Genomic DNA, 20,579 nt, shown 5'->3' on the forward strand with positions numbered 1-20,579 from the left:
TTGCACTAAAACACAAATACTAAATATTTATTTAACATCTTAATCAATACACAATAAAAATGATATAATATGCTGACATAATGAAGTGCATAACAAGTTAACTACTGAGTTTTAGTTGATGGATAAAAGTAGAACAGATAGAAGTAAACTGATATAATACAGAATATATATGGCTTTTTCAACTCATATGACAATGTACTGTACAGTAGTATCAACTATTAGCTATTTAGCTCGACTTCCTCAAGTGCACTTTCATTAACCTGTGAATAATGTTCAGTGGATGTATTGTCAGCAACATCTCATATCTCGGCCAAGATGCACAACAGTGAAATAAACACTGGTGGCTAATTCATTATGTCTTAATTGAGTTCGCTGGACCACTGAACATTTCAGTGAACTGAAGAACTACGAAGATGTTCATTCCATAACTGCAAATCTTACAATGGTCAGCATCTTTACAAATTTTTAAATTAAAATATCTTTACATCATTTGTATTTTATATGGCCTCATTAGTGTATTTTTTCCCTTCTTTCTTTGAAGTCACAAATAATTGCTGACATAAGAGATGGCTTTAGCTTCTACGTAAATTGATATTTATATTATATTACTTACATGCGCCTGGTTATTTCTTTAATTTTAATGATCCTGCATTCAGATATCCACAAAACAACTCAAACTGAGAAAAAAACTTACTAAAACTAAAAGCTTAAAGCGTACTTTACAAATTATTAATTTAGGCCACTTATTTGCATACCACTAAAAGATTCTGGTGCATGGAAAGAATGCTTATAAAAATGAAACAATATTTTTTTATAATAGCCAGATGTCATCTAAAAATGTGGCAAATTTGTGGAGGGAACCCAAGTCACAAAACTGGTTAGCAATTTTGAAACATACAGAGGTTTTACAGAGGTAAACCAATGCAAAACTGACATAAATATGGAATCTCATTGTCCAGTTATTTGAAATCTATTTTTCTACTTGGAATACAAAAAGGAAAGATTCTTCAAAACATTTTCTGTATATTAACACGAATCGTCCACAGCTTTGTGCAATCCAAGTGAATTTGCTTTGAGGTCTAGACAAGTGAAATAATAAATCACACATGTGATGTCAGTATGTGATACAAACGGTTCTTTGGTATGTAGTCAGTTCATAACATGTAACACATTGTACTGACATCGAGAGTGTCTGATCCGCTGCCTTGCAATCCAGAGTAATCAGTCACAAGCTTACGATCAGATGTCCGAAAGGTTCAAGAGCAGAGTGAAAGGTCAAAATGGCTGCCAGAAGTCATCTATTTTTTATTTGATTAAACAACATTTGAAGCAGATGTTCAGCAAATGGAATTGGGAAGAAAATGTCTCTCATAACAACAGAACTTGCAGTTCATGCTGGCAGCGTTTTCACAACAAGTGATAGTCAACACAAAACCAGTGGAAAAATGATAAAAGCAAGCTCCATTTATTACATTTAGCACTAAACAAATTGAGATTTTGGGAATTTGTGCTACCGTGTGTTAATAAACATAATGTTTGAACAATTAGACATAAAACAGTAAAAAAATATTTCTGGTGTTTTTTGGTTTTTTTTTTAGAAATTGTACTTTAAAGGATTATGGACATAATGTAATCTGGATTACTGATGTGTGCGTCATTGCTCTTTAGAGAGCGCTGTGTTCTCAGTCATTTAAAGTGCTAAAGTCATATTAACTATTGTGGAATAAAAAGGGATATATGCATATTGCCTACATGACTTTTGTTGTAATTTAATCTGACCTTAAAAAAAGACAGGAAAAACCTGGATATCAATAATTAATTAATCCATAAATAAAATAAATTAATCAATTATTTAAATACTATCTCTATACTTTTGTAGTATTTATTAATGTTTTGGATTAGCTTTTGTTCATATTTTTCCTTTTAATTTACAATTTAGACATTCTTAGTGATTTTGTCATTTTTATTATTGAATTGTTTCAGTTTTTATATGTGGCTTTAATTTACTTATGTTTTAGTTTTAGTATCTCAAATTAATATTTATCTAAAAAATTGTATAGTTTTTTTTTTTTTTTAGGTTTTTAGTTTTCTTCATCCAATATTTATTTTTATTTTAGCTTTAACAAAAATAATTTGTTATAGTTTTAGTTAATAATAACAATGTCCATTCATGCAAGCAAAAAAAAGGAGATACACAATAATTTTTGTCAGGCTATATGCCCAACAATTCGAGCAGCTGAGTGTTTAGCCATCTCCAAGAAACGGCGAAAGAAGCTATCTACACTTTGCCCTCTATGACTAGCACTGTCTAGTCATTTCTATTCTACCTACTTGATTTTTTGTTATTATTATTTTTATAACATATGCACTCTCTATTTGACTTCTATTAGACCCGCTTGTGTTTTTATTTAAAAATAACAATAACACACCCTGCGTGTGTTAGACTAACCGATACTAGTCACAGAACTAACATAATATTGCTCTTCTGCTGGTTTGATTGCTTCTGTTGCCTCAATTTATAAGTCGCTTTGGATAAAAGCATCTGCTAACTGACTAAATGTAAATGTAAATATTATTTTTAGTAATAACTTGAGCCAATTTAATGTAATGGTGTAATAAAATCTTAAGCAGCCAGCCTGAGAAAAAAAAAATGCAGAATTGAGTTTAATTTATTTAATAAACAATGAATTTTCATTGTTATCAGTACTTTGTCAAATTTGTGACTCCAGAATCAAAGCTAATTTTCACTACAAGTTGACAATGGGCGGCATAGATTCCTCAGTCTCTCTAAATTTTTATGTCACATACAACAGATCCCCAATCTGGAAACATGACTTTTAAATGTGAATCTGCCTGTCCATGTTTTCGCCTGTTAATATAAAGAGAAATAGAGAGCTGATGATGTGTAACGATTTCTTATCTTGGGTTAATTTTACAAGTGACTAGCTTGGCTGCTGTCTGAGCCAGCCTCCATTAATGAAATTGTATTTTCTCAACAAGGTTAGTTTAATCCTTTTGTTTATTATTCACTCAGGAGCATGGATTAAACATTTTTAATAATCCCCCCCCCCCCTGCATATTTCAATTTCACATGTCCACATGTGCAGCAGGTCTGTGATTTGTTACTTGGCATGACAAGAACACATGGTTTGATGTCAAACACTATACTCTCATATTATACAGTATGTGCATGTAAATGTGGCCTGTATGGAAAAAAAAAAATATTAAAAGATCAAACACAAATGAAATCATCTCAGAACATTCCCACCAGATAAGTACAAATGTTGAACAAGACTCAAGAAGAAGACTTTACGAGCTTGTAAAAATGTGTTTCTCAAGATTCAGTGATTCTTTTATACACACACACACACACACACACACACACACACACACACACACACACATATATATATATATATATATATATATATATATATATATATATAATTCAGAGAATATTGAATATCCTGTCAAAAAAGAATACAATCAGAGCAAATATCTAAAAGTGTCAAAACACTGAAATAAAAGACAGACTTCAGCTTGTTACAGCTTTTGAAGCCAATAAAATGGGAGTGTAAACATTGCTTCAACAAACACCGACATCATGAATTAATACTTTTTTACCACAGGAGATTACATGGTGAACTTGTTTTCCATGATTTCAGATCAGATCAGAATGGAGTTTTAGGCTGGAACAGCACAAGAACTTTGATCCTCAGGGAACTAATCCAGTGAAGAAAAGGAGGAGGAAGGATTGGGGATATGACGTATGTGCTTCACGCCAAGCCAATGCAAGGAATTAAAACCATATTATTTCCAGTGAATGAGTAGACTGCAAAGACAGGCTGTAGAGAGAGGGATTAAAAAAGAGAGTGAGAGGAAGACAGAAAGAGCACATGAAAACAACAGCTCCTAGGGGGGAAACAGACCATTTGAATGCATGTTTTGTAGTGCACTACAGTCCATGCCCTGAATAAATGCACAACATCATGTGATGCAAAGGTTTATTATAATTCTGTAACAAAGTCAACGATTGGTCGGAAGGAAGAGGACAGGGTTGGAGGGACTGCTTCTGGTGAACTTCATTCACATTCAATAAATAAACATAAACATCACGCTACCAGCGCTCAGTATAGCACAATTCGTATACAACAATTTCACAGGGCTCTCCAGAGCAGGCACAGTCTTCCCACCAGATAGCAGTCATGTCTCTCTCTCTCCACCAGCTCACTACCAGGCTCTTACGTGGTCTCTCCACACCAATTATTGGAATCAGATACAGGTGTTTGTCATTTGCATTTGACCCACTTAATCCCAACTTTCTCTCACGCTGCAGACCTCGCTGAACCTTGCCTCCCTCACCACATATTTATTTTCTTTTTTGTGTGGGTTTGTTTATGCTTAATTTAATACATTTTATGAAATTATGCCACTTTGTCTATAAAGTAAAATCAAACATTTATATATAGGTGGTAGGCTGTTGTATCCTTGCCGCCTTTGATAATGTGGCTACACCAGTGGAGTCAGGCTTCACGCATCTTGTTGACAATGGGCGCCATGCCCATGTGCCTTCTAATATCTTTATTCCTGACACAGTACAATCGTGTGAGACTGAGAGACCAACGAAGCATCTTCATCTCCATACCATGGAGGATCTGCTCGTGCTTAGTGGAGGCTGGCCAACATTCGGAACCTTATAGCCCGACTGGGCATATGACAGTTTTGTAGATCTTGCCCTTGAGTTTTATGGGAATTTGGTGGTCACAGAGGACACCTGTAACTTGTTGCCATTTGAGCCTCGACACGTTGATCCATGCACGGGCATCGAAGAGGATGTCACTGTCACTCCTAATGATCGAACCACGATATTTAAATTCAGTAACCTTGTTCAGTGGCTGCCCAGTAACTCTAATTTTTCCATCAATTTCGATGTTGAGGTGCAATCTTTCACTTGACGTTCAAGCCCACAATGGGTTTTGTCAGCATGGAAGATATTGTCAGCGAATAGAACTGACCAGGGCTAAGGCACCTGAATATCCGCTGTGGCCGTGTTCATGAAAAGGATGAACAGAAGCAGGGAGAGGGCAGATCCCTGGTGCACATCGACGCTGATCGGGAATGGTTTGGACAGGCCGGTGGGGCATGTAATGCAAGTGGTATTGCCATAGAGGAACTGAATCCACCATATGTACTCTCCATGCCATCAAATGCCTTATCAAGATTGAGGAAGGCCATGTGAACTGGCTGGTTCTTCTCTATGTGCCTCTCTAGCAATAGCTTGATGGTACAGATTGCATCAGTAGTCCCGCTTCCTCTAACAAATCCACACTGATTGGGGCTAATGGAGACGATCTTTCAGAGATGGGTGTCGATTACATGGTAAATATCTTCATGGCATGGCAAAGCAGGCAAATTGGGCACTAAGTGGTGCATTTGCTGACATCACCTTTGCCTTTCCAGATCAGGACTGTAACACTGGCAGCTCATGCTGAAGGATTGGCACCCTTGTCGATGATCACCCTTCAACATCTCGGTGTCCAAGTAGCTTCCACGCCTCAGCAAGAAAGTCATCAGGTCTCGGGGCCTTTCCGTTTTTCATCTTTTTGATAGCAAGCTTAATCTCAGCAGGGCTGATCAGCAGTACCGGGCCAGAGACAGGGGCAGCACTTGTGATCGGTGGATGAAAGAATTCCTCATTGCATGCCTAGTTGCAGTACTCTTTCAAGTGCTGCAAAATAGTGGGGGGATTGAGGAGGACTCATTAATATTCATTACCTGACCAATTTCCAGGGTCAAGTGATGGTGAGAATTTGCAAGTTTGTAGATTTGGCTTGCTCCTTCGGGGGTATCAAGCTGGGCGTAGAGCTCAGCATAGTCCCAGGCTTTTGCGGTAGCCACTATCTTCTTTGCTTTCAACATTAGTCGTTGGTATTCTTGCCAGTTGTTGGCTGCCCGAGAGACACACCACCACCTTCTTTGCCTTTGTGGCTTCTTGAACTTCGTTGGTCCACCATCAGACCTGTTTGTCGATGAATGGTCATCCTGTCTTAGTCATAACAAGGCACTCTCCTGCCGCATCGTGGATCTTCTTGGTCACATTTGCCCAGAGTGTTTGAACAGGCTGGTCATCATCATCATACAAGCCAATAGTCAATCTGAGTCGAACGTCTGCCACTGGTGTAAGTGGCGTGATGGGAGTGACGTTTCTAAAAAATGTGTTGGCAACAACCAGATCGTGGGCCTCTGTGCCATCGAGAATTCAGCCGCCCTCTTTATTTCGAATTAAATAGCCTTGTCCACTGTGTACCTGCTCATACCCATCTCACGAAGCACCGGCATGCCCGTTGAGGTTGCCGACAATCAGGAGATGCTCACTGATGTTGATTGATTGAAGGTGATCATCGACCTGGTGCAAGAATTCCTCCCTTTCAGCATCAGTACACCAGATCTGGGGGCATAGCAGGATCACCGACCTGGTGTTGATCTTAATTAACATGAGGCTATCCGAGATGAAGCGGACCTCAACTACGTTGTCGTGCAGCTTCTTACTGATGAGGATCACCAATCCCTTTTGGCTATTTGTTACTCAATAGTAGTAGAACTTATACCCTTCCCCTATGTCTCTCGCCTTAGCGCATTTTCCCCTTGTTTTTTTGTATGCAGGCGATATCGACGTTTCGAGTTCCCAATTAATCAGCCAGTTAGCGGGTTTTTCCACTAAGCGTGGAGATATTAAGGGTTGCAAATCTGGATGTAGATTACTAAACATGGCATTAAAAGTATAAAAGTCAGTAATTTTATTGGAAAGTAACACTGTCCAACAGCAACAATTTAAAATTTAAAGTTACAGCGGTGGCTTGCCTCCCTTCAGTCCATAGACTTACAACAGAGACCCCTTAGTGTGCCGTGACTTTTCTGGGTTGTAATTGAGAATAAATGGGCAAAGTCACATGAGAGGAGGAAATCCATCGCACTATAATTGGATATGATCAGTTATGATTGAATGTGATTGGTTTATGCAATAAATCTTGACTCTTTTTTTCGTGCGACCTCTTGGTCTGAATGAAGAAAAATATGGCGTTATTGAATAATTATAAAGTAAACAACTCCCACTTAGATACCACTACTTTGTGTCACATCAAAATAAAACTTGAAATAGTCTGAAAACGTGATGACTGCATCAGTTTTTAGTAAGCATTCGGCGTGATGAAATGAAAAGATATATCTTTGTGTCTGTGGCAGTGTTTACAGAGCTTTTATGATGAAAACCTGAAATAAGTTGACTATTAAAAAGAACATCAGTTCACAAATAAAAAGAATATTGGTAACATTTTACAATTAGGTGTCATTTAATGTAACTAACATGAACAAGCAATGAACATTTATTACACTATGTATGAATCTTTTTTAAATTAGTTAATAAAAATACTCTTGTTCATTGCTAGTTCATGTTAGTTCACAATGCATAAACTAATGTTAACAAACACAACTTCTGATCTTAATAGCGCATTAGTAAATGCTGAAATTGAAATATTTACTAAGATTAATAAATGCTGTAGAAGTAGGCTATTGTTTATTCTTAGTTCATGTTAATTAAAGTAGTTAACTAATGTTAATTAATGAAACATTATTGTAGATTGTTTCCAAAATATAGTTAAAATTGTTACTGGCCTTAGTTATTATTTTAGAATAAATATTTATATTTATGTAATATTTATTTAACCAGGAAAATGTGACAACATTAAGTGCAACAGGGACCTATACACACACACAAATATATATGGGCCTCCCCATTTCAAATCACCACCGCACGCCATATGTTAATATTATACACAGCATGTTGAGCCTGTACGCCTTACAAGAGCCATCTTGTGGTAGGAGTTAATACAACATCATTCAATTAATTGCTGATTTCTATGCCAATAGACCTTAACCAGGATAGCCTTATTTATTTTTTTGACAGGAATGGAAATGAGGCTGAGAGGGATAAAGTTATAGTGCATTAAATTTTTTGCATTGTTGTTCAGCATATTCAGCATATATGTATGATTCATTGGGAGCCAGAGGTGTCATCCGAAGGTTGCGGGTTTGATACTTGGTACTGACAGAAAATGTAGGTGGGGGTTCTCTTCTACTCTCAATACCCACAAATGAGGTAATCTTGATCAAGGCATGTACCTAACCCAGGCACTACAGGAAAAATGGCACAGTGTGTGTTTTCACTACTCACTGCTGTGTGTGTGTGTGTGTGTGTGAACTTGGATGGGTTAAATGCACGGGTTACCATACTTGGCCTACATGTCATTTAACATTCAAAGATGTGTTTAAATAACCTATTGAGTGCTAATTCATATACAAATGAATGTGTTCATGGGTAGCTAATGCAATGCTGAAATGCACTAAATTGGTATGATTTTTGTAAATCCAGAGTTTGAATGTTGTATAATCTCTAAATTGTTTTGTGTAATTATAGACACTTGACTAGTGAATGGTCTTTGAATGTTTTGTGGACATTCACACAAAGACCACTCACTAGTCAAGTGGCTATAATTACACAGAAAACTGAGATGCCACAAAACTGGAAGACTTTCTGAATGTATATAAGTGGTGTGCTATTTGAGAGAGGAACATTTAAAAGATGGAAATAAAGAAATAGGGAAAATACATATATTTTGAATCATTTAATGCTATTGTGTGAATAATATGCAATCATCTGATCAATAAAAAAAAGTAAATGTAAAAGTATTTTAAAATGTAAATCTAATTACAAGTACTTCGTTTTTGGAATTTGATTATTCTTTAACAAGAACACTAACAAGTATCAACCATAGCTCTAACAGGCTTTTTTCTGATTTCAGTAGGCTTTTAAGTTAAATTTGTATCACAAGCCATCAACCAACATCAACATTGTTTCTGTAAAAACTGGAAGACCTTATGTTCAGATTCACATTTGGCACAGGTTTGACCCGCTGCAGTACATCAAATAAACCACTAGATGTCATTAACCCCCAATTATTAGTGTTGTTCAGAGGGCAGGAAATGCCAAACTGAGTTCGCTCCCGTGTTTGCACAGCAGATGGCGTTACACTATCACTAAAACCACTGATCATATAGCATACAAGCGCAAACTATACATCCTGGCTGTCAGTCAACTGCAAGGAAAAAAATATTTTTAAAAATGACAATGCTTATTCCTGTCACTTCTACCTTAAAAGCTTCTGGACAAATCTTCACAGTTTACAGCTGATAAATCTTAGCTGCAAAAGATGAGGAGCTGTCCAACCAGCTGTGGTGCTGAAATTCAATGACCTGATTTTTAAACAATACATAAAATGTATCAAATGGAAAACTGTTTGCCATTTTTTTTTTTTTTTTTTTTAATAAAATGGCTTTTCTCTTATATCTTCTCTTATACATTCTATAGATATATTAGAAATGCTCGTTTTGATTTTCTACACGATCGTCCCTCATCATAATAAAAATTTTGATCAAACAAATTAAACCCATTTTAAACTTGCATGACATGATTACACATCAATTATTCCACTTCAGCTAAACTATGCATTAGGTGTAAGGGGTAGATTACACATTGTGTGCGTAATTTTTCTTTTCGATTTTTTCTTTCTCCCTTTCCGTCGGACTGAAACCTAAAACCATATTTTGAAATGTAATCAATAATACATAATACAACCTGTCTGGTTTATTAACATACAACTTTCGAGAGTATGTTTATTAAAACAAATGAAAGCGTATGGTTTCTTTTTCAAAAACAAATGGTGATCAGTAAACTTCTCAGTGAGTAAGTGAGAGAGTGAGTTCTTACAGAACTACTAAAATAGCACTAGAAGTCATCTTCCTCGCAGTCAGCATATCTGTCGAGCTCGTTGACTTAAGGTTTGTGGTCCTAAGCAGTTACAGAAGCTCGCTCAATATTAGAAAGTTATAAAGCACAGCACAGCACAGCCTGGCGTTACTGGGTAGTGGCTTGACGTGTTAAATGAGCATAAAAGACCCAGCTGGTCGGGGAACCACTTGAGGGGGTAGCAAACAGTGCGTCACATCCTTGGGAAAAAAAGAAGAGCGATTCCAAAGGAATCAACATGTAAGCGCATCTGCATTGGGTGGCATCAATAAGAAGACAGCTGAGGAGAAATGATGACATCGCGCTACAGGTGAATTCATCTATTCATGCGCATTCGCACTCCGTGCGTCCTGCTACAATGACAGCGTGAAGAAGGAGAAAACCAAGAAGGCGAATGTTTTGACCTGACTTTGAGTTTTTGACTCGGCTCCCTCACCCGAATACGATGAAACAACACTGCCTGACAGCAGTCGCGAGAGAGGAAATGCACGCGCAACGAAGGACTGCAAGGTAAAGCAGGAAAAGTTGGTCCGCGCGCCTAGGCTTCACTATTCAGGGAGTGCTGGACAACCCAATGTGCGCAGACTTTCTGTGGGAGAAAAGCACAGTGTAGTAGAGAGTTAAGAGTCTTTTGCTTGAACTGACCAAAGTGTGGACCATGGCTACGGAGGAATCGGGTGGCTTGGCTCAAACCGCCGCCGTTAAACTATCAGAGATGGGGGAAAGAACTAAACAGTTAGGATCCGCGATCCAGGACCCCGAGCGACAAAGAAGGATTATTCTAGTCATAGTTTGTGTGGCACTTCTTTTAGACAATATGCTTTACATGGTCATCGTGCCAATTGTGCCCGATTATTTAGCGCGCTTAGAGAGCGAATCAGAGCAGGCGCATCATGTAACGGGTAATTCTTCAACCAACAGCACGCAAAACGAGAACTTTGACTTGCAGATCGGCGTGCTTTTCGCCTCAAAAGCCATTTTGCAGCTCATTGTCAATCCTTTGACCGGAACTTTCATAGACCGAGTCGGCTATGACATCCCACTTTTAATTGGACTCAGTATCATGTTCGTCTCGACGTGCATTTTTAGCTTCGCCGAGAACTACGCGACTCTGTTCGTGGCGCGGAGTCTGCAAGGGCTCGGCTCGGCGTTCGCAGACACTTCTGGGATTGCCATGATCGCAGACAAGTTCACGGAGGAGGCAGAGAGAAGCCGCGCGCTGGGCATTGCCCTCGCGTTCATCTCGTTCGGAAGCCTGGCGGCGCCCCCGTTTGGAGGGGTACTGTACGAGTTCGTGGGCAAACGTGTGCCGTTCCTTGTGCTCGCCTGTATATGTTTGGCAGACGGTATACTATGCATGACTGTCCTAAAGCCCTTTTCCAGTAGGACTAGAGAAAATATGCCGGTTGGTACCCCAATTTACAAACTAATGATTGATCCCTACATAGCAGTTGTGGCAGGAGCTTTGACCACATGTAACATCCCTCTTGCCTTCCTGGAGCCCACCATCGCCAATTGGATGGAGGAGACCATGCATTCATCCCAGTGGGAGATTGGGCTCACCTGGCTCCCGGCCTTTTTCCCTCACATATTAGGTGTTTATATCACTGTCAAGCTGGCAGCACAGTATCCACACTTGCAGTGGTTTTATGGGGCGCTTGGCATGGTCATCATTGGTGCCAGCTCTTGCATTGTGCCGGCGTGCAAAACCTTTGAGCAGCTGATAATCCCCCTGTGTGGTATTTGTTTCGGTATTGCACTGGTAGACACAGCTTTATTACCCACGCTCGCTTTTCTCGTAGACGTCCGTCACGTGTCTGTGTACGGTAGTGTGTACGCTATTGCAGACATCTCCTACTGTGTTGCCTACGCTCTGGGTCCCATCGTGGCCGGTAAAATAGTGCACGATCTCGGTTTTGTGCAGCTCAATCTGGGCATGGGTCTGGCGAACGTACTTTACGCACCTGCCTTGCTTCTCCTGCGCAACGTAAGCTTAATGAAACCATCTCACTCTGAGAGAAACATGTTACTGGAGGAGGGAGCCACGGGTCTGTACGACACCATCAGAATGGAAGAACGCCAAAGAAAGAAGCACGGCTACAGTTCATCCGGTAACTGCGTGCCCATCGACGAGAACGGGACATTTGCTGGACAATCAAAGTCCTTCTCTGAAGAAGAGACGTCTGAGCCAGAATACATATAATCTGAGTAGTCCGTTCTAGTTCATATGTTACAATCCTGTTAAAACCTCTGCTGAATATAAATGTTTTTCATCCACTCATTTACATGTTACTCATTGTCCCGAGGAAAACTGTTGGTGAACGGCATACAGTCTTACGATTTAATCTATTTACTGAAATGATGAGCTCAATATTTTTTCTCCAATAGAAGAAGTGTAAGAATAAATAATTTCATTGTATAGTATTCCGCTGTATTAAATTGTATTCAGGGATATAAATATGGTGCAAACATATTAAATATGAAGATGCGTGTGTACGTATTAAATGGGCCTTCGTTGAAGTTATTCCGCCGATTTTGTGCTGTTACAAATAATATGCAAAATGTCACCTGACACCTTCTATGAAAAAATGATGGAACTGGTGTGAATCCTGCCTTTTCAGTGTCTGTTTCAAGTATTAAATGTTTAGGGTGTATTTCTGGAATGCATTACTGTATATTATGGGATATAATGGTGTACATATGTGCATATAAAATGTACATAATTAAAAGAAAATATGTGAAACGCCGTGTTGTGAGCTTTTTCTGTGACTACTTGCATCTAAACGCTTTAAACAGATACATTCACATATTTATATTTATATATATATATATATACACTGAAATTTAAATTTCTTTAGTTTTGAATGTTATTTTTCTTTTAAAAAGAAGGAAATTAGTAATTATTGATATTTATAAAATACAAATTAATGTTCAACGTAATGCAATACCGCGGTAGGCAGAACTTTAGTTTTAGTGCATCAAAGAGCCAACAAACAAAAAAGAAACGAAATTATTCATAAAACGATATAACGTGCATAAATAGGACATTGTTACAAATATAATTAGGCTACTACATGCATATTTATAAACATGCATAAAACACACGGGAAATGAAATTCTTGTGTAACAGGGTCCTCTGTGGTGGGGAGCAAATATATAGCATATATATTGAACTGTGCTTAAAAAAACTTTTCTTTCCACTCCAAAGAAAGATTCATAAATATAAAGCGATTAACCAAAATGGTTAATCTAAAAATGTACACGAGGCAAAAATCGAAGCTATTTATTTAAAATAAGACAAACTATTGCTTATGGTGCAAGAGGGTATAAATAAACCTCTCCACTTTTCGTTTTAATTAAATTATCGAGCGCGTTCGTGTACGGATATTTTTTCTTCTCTGAGACTTGGAAGGGTGCTCATAAATTTTGTTCAAGGACTCGAATTAAAGTATGAGGTGGGCTGGCAGATGCGGCATCGAGCGAATGGAGTTTAGTGGGTGGAGTCTGAGAAAGGTACCGCTCCTTCAGCATCTTTCCTAAGGAGCATCCTAAGGAGCTCCTGACTTGCAATGAATGGGACGCAAGTATGCAGCCTGAAACAAGTTAACGCACAACATTAACGGCACATTCCTCTTAATAAAAAAACGACGGAACTATGAATCTGGATAAATCCTTGGAGACATCGGATTCCACAAAGAGTATGACATTTTGGTGAGTATTTCTTAAGTTTACACAATATGCTTACAGACTTATTAAATAAGGACTTACTAAAAAGTTATAATAGACTTTCTGCTTAATTTGAATTCAAGAGGAAAATAATCTGGATTAGATGTCTTTATAAACTTCTAATTAATATTGTTACAGGTTGGCATGGAATCATAGCTCTGTCTAACTGATGTGGCTGATGAAAAAAAAAAAAATCCAAATAGCATTTTTATTTTATTTTTATTTTTTTGTGAAGTTTTATGTTGAAAACTATTTGCAATGCAAGCTTTCTCTCATACCTGTATGTCTGTTTTAGAAGAAACTGGGAAAATTATCAGTGGATTTTCATCTTTCTTGACTGAACTTCTACCACTCTGAGGATGCCGGTTTTGAAAAGGGAGCAAGCAAGAGATGTGGGAGATCCAAGTGTAAGTAAAAATACTATTATATATTTGCATGTAAAATGTAAACAATGTTATGTTTCTAATAATGATTACAAACAACATTGTTAACCACAGTACTGCATTCAAAACACACATGATCTAGCTTTATGCCATTATAAAGAGATGATCTATATCCAGCCAGGTGAAACACAGGGCAAAATTATTTAAATATAATACTTATCTGGGATCATTTGAAGCCTGAAAGATTTACTAAGACTCTATAATTAGACAAGTGACTCATTAACTTAAGAACAAATACCATAAGATCAAGGAAACAAATGCTACTTAAGTAGAAGCTGTCCCTGACACTGAAATTTAAGTTAATAAATCCCACTAAAGCTCTGGTCATGATCTCGATTTAGGGCCTCCCGAAGCTCCCAGTGCCACCCTTGCAGCAAACACTGGACATGTACCTGAAGTGCATGAGTCACCTAATACCAGAGGAGCAGTTCAAAAAGACAAAGGTAATTGTAGAGAAATTTGGAGCACCTGGTGGGATTGGAGAATGTCTTCAGAAAAAGTTACTGGAGAGAAGTGAAAATAAGGCCAATTGGGTAAGGACTGCATTAATTGCTAATACTTTTCTGTAAGCAACTTTGGTTATAATGTGGAGTTACATTGTCTGTTAAATATGTTTTAAAAATTGTCTCTTTTTGAACACTGTCCAAGGTGTATGACTACTGGCTTGAAGACATGTATTTGAGCAACAGATTAGCACTACCTGTCAACTCCAGTCCTGTGATGGTCTTTCCCAAGCAGAACTTCACGAGTCAAAGTGATACCCTCAGGTACGGGACTCTGGGGATACAGTCGGGACAATTTTTACTCATATAAACTGAGATGACTGATACCACTGCATGTCTTCATTGATATAAATTTGTTTAAATGGAAATGCAGATGTCTACATAAATTAAGGATATCGTATATGCATTAGGATTATGCAAACTGTCAGCTATGTACACTGCATGATTTCATCTACACAACAACTGTGTAGCTCCATACGGCAACGTAATTTAAGGGCCACATTAATTAAAACTTCATTTCTCATTTTGGAGAGTTTCATCTACAGATTAGTACACGTGTGCACAAAGTCTCCCTTCCTTCATAAGCTGATGTTGATTTCAGTCCTAAAATGGAAACAATACATCCTACGATGGACATTTCTGTTTTAGGCTTATTATAGAATAGGTTATGTTTTTCAAAATTATTACACATTTTGTATTAAAGGAAGTAATAATGTTAAGCATCAGTCTTGGATTAGCTTCTTTTGGTTAATTTTGGTGAAATGTATTAGTTTCCACAAAAAATGTTAAGCAACACACCTGTTTTCAACACTGATAATAATAATAAATGTTTCTTGTGTGCCAAATCAGCATATTAGAATGATTGTGTGAAACTGAAGACTGGAGTAATGATGCTGAAAATCCAGCTTTGCAACTTTACAACCATTAAATTACAAATTACAACCATTTTTAATTGTAATATTTCACAATATTACAGTTTTTATCATATTTCTGATCAAATAAACAACCATAAAAGTCTTGTTTAAAAAAAAAAAAATGAAATACTAATGTGTATGTTTTTCCTCTACAGATTTGCTGCTCATCTCATTTCTGGTGTATTAGAGTATAAATCTCTTATAGATGGGTAGGTTATACTCCTTGTTTTCAACAAAACAAACTTCATTCATAATTAATTGCATAGTTTTCTAAACAGGGCTGTATGCTGCTCATTGCAGACGTGCCCTCCCTGTAGACTATGCTCGTGGGCAGCTGGCTGGGACGCCCCTGTGTATGGATCAGTACAATAAGGTCTTCACCTCCTACCGTCTGCCAGGGCCAAAAATTGACACTTTAGTGGCTCAGAAGAGCACAGTTATGCCTGAGCCTGAACATATAATAGTGGCTTGTAAGAATCAGGTAGGTATTACTTCATCTACGTAGTAGTGAACTATATCTGATGATTATTTTTTGTTTTGCTTGTTCTTAATCTTTATTTTAAAATGAGTCTTAAAAAGACCTAATCAAACAGTGAAGACAAAGACTTAATGTGTTTTCTGCCATACCAGTTTTTTGTTCTCGACGTGGTGATAAACTTCCGTCGGTTGAATGAAAAAGACCTTTATACTCAACTGGAGCGAATCAGAAAGATGGCAGACATTGAAGAGGAGCGTCTGCCTCCAATCGGTCTGCTCACATCAGATGGCAGAACACAGTGGGCCGAGGCTCGCAGCGTGCTGATCAAAGGTCAGACTTCATTTATCCTCAACTATACAAGCTGTGTCTGCTATTAGACCTGCAATGTGACATCAAAATGTTAAGAAACAAAACAACTTGACTTCATCTGGAAAAGCAGCTCTCTCACAACTATAAATTCCCCTGATGAAACAAAAAGTTCTGCACAGGTTAATGGAATTCACACACATGAAAAGTAACACTTCTCAATCGGGTGCAGATTCTACCAACAGGGATTCTCTGGACATGATTGAGCGCTGTCTGTGTCTGGTGTGTTTGGACGAGCCGTCTGGCACTGAACTGACTGATACCAACCGAGCTTTACTGATGCTCCACGGAGGGGGGATGGACAAAAATGGGGGCAATCGCTGGTATGACAAGCCCATGCAGGTAGAAAAAACAAAACAAACAAGGATGGAATCAAATTGCATTGATCAAATGACCCTGAAAAAATGTATTCTAAAATTAAACGACTGTAACGATTTCAGTTTGTAATAGGTGCAGATGGATGCTGTGGTGTTGTATGTGAACACTCCCCTTTTGAAGGAATAGTGCTCGTGCAATGTTCAGAATATCTTCTGAGATACATGTAAGCCAAATTATTATTTCATTCGTTGAAATTAATTTCAAAACAACTCTTGATTACCCAGAATGCACTGTTGGTCTGGCAAATGCAAAGAATACATTCACTTCTGAAAGAATCTGTAATATCTTTCTGCATGCTTATTCTCACTAGCACATCACAGTTACATTTATGTATTTGCCAAAGAGACTGAGATGGAAAACTCTAATGAGACGACTTGAGATATATGCCCACAGCCTGAGTATAGCAACTAAGCTAGCGAAGATGCAATGAGATTGTTTCTCTCATAGGAGAGGAAGCCCTTCTAAGCTTGTGAGGGCAGCCAGCATGAGTGAGCTTCCTGCCCCCAGACGACTGCGCTGGAAATGCTCACCAGATATCCAAGTGTTCCTCACAGCCTCAGCAGACAAATTACAGAGGTATGTCAACATTCAGCTGATACAACAGGGTCTGTAAAGCTCATTCTGACAGCATGCCATTTATTACACTAAACACTGCTCATCCTATTAAAGCATATCTTAGAAGCCATCAAAGTTATTTATTCAATTGCTCATATAAATAAATACAATTTTTACAAATAAATAGTGTAAAATACAATAAATGTTTTAGTATTTTTGGTTTCTTGCATGCAGTACTGTTAAAAGGTCTGGGGTCAATAAGATGTTTATTTTGAAAAAAAAAAAAAAAAAACTTTTATTCAGGATTCATTAAATTGTCAAAAAGTGACAGACAAGAATAAAAGTGAAATACATTTCTAAAAGTTATACAGAGGATTTCTATTGCAAATGCTGTTTCAAAGAATCCTGAAATGCATCCCAGTTTCCAACTCTTTTCATTGATAATAAGAAGAAATGTTCTTTGAGCAGCAAATTAGCATACAAGAATAATTTCTAACTTGACACACAGTAATGATCCTGAAATTTCAGCTTTGTTATCAAAGGAATAAATTGTATTTTAAAATATATCAGAAAAGAAAACAGTTCTGTACACAAAATGTAATAAATTTCACAATATTACATTTTGTTTTTATTAAAGTGAGCAAAAGAGAATTTCAAAAACATAAAAAAAGAAATAGTACTGACCCCAAACTATGTAGTGTATTAACTGTTAATTTCCACAGACTTGTGAAAAATCTGGACATGAATGTCAACAAATTCACTGGTTATGGCAAAGAGTTCATCAAGAAACAGAAAATGAGCCCTGATGCTTATATTCAAGTTGCCCTCCAGTTTACATTTTACAGGTCAGTCTTCGCTTTAATTTAAGATGTATTAGTAATACAGAGTGAAGACTTATGTCTTATTTGCACTCAGATGTCATGGACGTCTAGTGCCCACCTATGAAAGTGCATCAATACGCCGCTTTCAAGAAGGACGAGTTGACAACATTCGCTCCTCCACACCTGAGGCCTTAGCATTTGTGAAAGCTATGGCAAATAGCTCCAAAACCACTGTATGTAGTTTAGTCTGTTTTCATTGTATTCTATTCAAACTTCTCTGAATTTTGAAACGTCAGCTCATCTGCAGTCCATGCCATGCGTATTGTCAAAACAGGAGTAGCTTAATAACCTGTCTTTTTTTATTTAGGATGCTGAGAAAATGGCGTTGCTTTGGACTGCCATTAAAGCCCAAACCAATTACACAATTCTAGTAAGTGAAACGGACAACTGAATTTGAAACTACAATTACACAATCTGCCAGTTACAGGGATGTTTGACTGTGATGATCAAACTGTGATTGTCATATGTCATTTAGTGTGTCCACTCTACAATAAAATATTGCTTGTCCACTCTTTGGAAACAGGCAATCACTGGGATGGCAATAGACAATCACTTGCTGGGACTGCGAGAGATTGCCAAGGAGCTGAAACTAGAAAAGCCAGAGCTGTTTTCTGATACAACTTATGCCACCAGCATCCACTTCATTCTCTCTACAAGCCAGGTTCACTTCAAACCCTAACTGAAATCATGAGATAGTCCGAAATTGATTTGTGCATACATCTTTATTTTAATATATGTAGATTTTTTTTTTTTAACTTGATCACCAATCTGTTTGTTCAAAAACCCTTGTCTTTGCATAGGTTCCTACCACTGAAGAGATGTTCTGCTGCTATGGTCCTGTTGTCCCTAATGGCTACGGAGCCTGCTACAATCCTCAGACGGACCACATCATCTTCTGCGTGTCAAGCTTCCGTGACAGTGCCGAGACCAGCTCAGATTTGTTTGTGAAGACTCTTGAGGGGTGCCTCAAGGAAATGCAAGATCTATGCCTAAAATGCAACAGTGAAGCTAAACCAACTGACGCCACGGAAAAGATGGACGGAAATACCAAGGTAATGAAGAATGGAAGCAAGTCATAGCGAGAAGCTACATCATTTGAATCATATGGAAGATGCAGAAACCACTGTGACTGTACAAATATTGACATTTTGGGAGAAAATAAGATTCTCAAAAACAAGGCCCATTTTATTACCAACAGATATAGATAGTCACTTGACAAAAGTAGATCTATTAAGTTATTTTGCATTATTTGGCCTATGAGAGCATATACAAATTAAAAAGGAGTAGATGAAATTTAGCAGATATACTGTATAGTAAACTATGTCATCTTCAATATGACCTGACTCTAAGAATCTTACCCAGCTTTGCAGTCTGTCTAAGTGTATATTAATAGTTGACACTGTCAAAGGCAGCATTAATAGGATAGTTCACCCAAAAATAAAAATTCAGTAATTATTTACTTACCAACATGCCGTTCCAAATCTGTATGACTCACTTTCATCTGTGGAACACAAAAGAAGATATTTTTAAGAATGTTTCAACAGTTTTATCAACAACACTGAAAAATTATTATGAGGGCCGCCTTGATGCTTGTAGCCGGAAACTAAATTGGAAATTGTACTAAAAAATGACATTCTCAATTATGCTGCCTTTGAAAAGCTGTACTATATCTACTTGATTAATATGCACATGTAAACTATGATATGATAACCTATAGCTGTTTACAATCTACACCAGTTTTTTTATGGTCATGTCATAGTTACCATAACTTATGGTTATAGATACCAGTCAAAATATAGTACTCTGAATGACAACCCTGTGGAACTGGACCAGAAGCTGCTATTTAACTTTGTCTTTGTGAGTCTCATCTATTGCATTTTAAAGTTTATTTAATGTATTTTTAAAAAACGATCTGTATATATAGCAAAGTCTATTTTAATTCTGCAGTATACAAACAAAATGTCAGGACCAGGCAATATAATTTATACTCTATGGTATTATAGCTTTAAAGTGTGCTGTGTTTTATGTGTTCTATAAATTGAGAATTCTTACTTACTTGGTCATATTCTGAAATGCTGAAAGGTCCTAAAAACAAGCCAGTTTGCATAAATAATAAAAAAATATAGCAATATCAGAAACATATGAAGCCAAGAAGAATGGTTTAATCACAGTGTCAAATTAAGCTTTTTTTTTTTTTTAAAGTACAATCATTGTTGTGTATGTGAAAATGTGCTTATATTACGTCTGAAAATGATACTGACATGTGTTGCACACTAGGTCTATACAATATTCCTAAAAAATGAACAATACTTGATGTCTGTCTAATGTACATAGATAAAGACTGAAGTGAGAGTATGCTTTATATTGTGAACACTGTAAACAAATGTGTCTAATTTGTATATCCTACATGTTGATCCAGTCATCATAGTAATTGTGAAGTAGATAAAAAACAGTGATGCCTTGAGAAATTCAT

At 37.4% G+C, this 20,579-nt stretch overlaps 2 protein-coding genes across 3 annotated transcripts; both read left to right on the forward strand.

Moving 5' to 3' along the window:
* The first annotated feature begins 10,011 nt into the window (after positions 1-10,011).
* Positions 10,012-12,605, forward strand: slc18a3a (solute carrier family 18 member 3a). Its single transcript, XM_052572097.1, has one exon. The coding sequence runs from the start codon at positions 10,521-10,523 to the stop codon at positions 12,063-12,065; it is 1,545 nt and encodes a 514-aa protein (XP_052428057.1). The 5' UTR covers positions 10,012-10,520; the 3' UTR covers positions 12,066-12,605.
* A 762-nt stretch (positions 12,606-13,367) lies between these two features.
* On the forward strand, positions 13,368-20,573 carry chata (choline O-acetyltransferase a). 2 transcript variants are annotated; one of them, XM_052572096.1, is made up of 15 exons: positions 13,368-13,573; positions 13,884-13,995; positions 14,373-14,564; positions 14,680-14,798; positions 15,604-15,657; positions 15,749-15,929; positions 16,079-16,256; positions 16,465-16,634; positions 16,733-16,833; positions 17,118-17,246; positions 17,948-18,070; positions 18,141-18,279; positions 18,414-18,476; positions 18,630-18,767; positions 18,907-20,573. In XM_052572096.1, the coding sequence occupies exons 2-15, from the start codon at positions 13,948-13,950 to the stop codon at positions 19,183-19,185; spliced, it is 1,914 nt and encodes a 637-aa protein (XP_052428056.1). In that variant the 5' UTR covers positions 13,368-13,573; positions 13,884-13,947; the 3' UTR covers positions 19,186-20,573. The 2 variants fall into 2 exon arrangements, with proteins under 2 accessions (XP_052428056.1, XP_052428055.1); XM_052572095.1 differs by having other exon boundaries at positions 13,887-13,995.
* The last annotated feature ends 6 nt before the right edge of the window (positions 20,574-20,579 follow it).

This window comes from Carassius gibelio, chromosome B13, assembly GCF_023724105.1.
Source record: "Carassius gibelio isolate Cgi1373 ecotype wild population from Czech Republic chromosome B13, carGib1.2-hapl.c, whole genome shotgun sequence".
Taxonomy (NCBI): domain Eukaryota; kingdom Metazoa; phylum Chordata; class Actinopteri; order Cypriniformes; family Cyprinidae; genus Carassius; species Carassius gibelio.

Excerpts from the sequence above, each read along its gene's own strand:
- chata (XM_052572096.1), top strand. The coding sequence starts at position 13,948 with ATGCCGGTTTTGAAAAGGGAGCAAGCAAGAGATGTGGGAGATCCAAGT. Across the intron at positions 14,799-15,603 it reads AGTCAAAGTGATACCCTCAG|ATTTGCTGCTCATCTCATTT; the intron begins GTACGGGACTCT and ends TTTCCTCTACAG. Across the intron at positions 17,247-17,947 it reads TCAGCAGACAAATTACAGAG|ACTTGTGAAAAATCTGGACA; the intron begins GTATGTCAACAT and ends TAATTTCCACAG.
- slc18a3a (XM_052572097.1), top strand. The coding sequence starts at position 10,521 with ATGGCTACGGAGGAATCGGGTGGCTTGGCTCAAACCGCCGCCGTTAAA.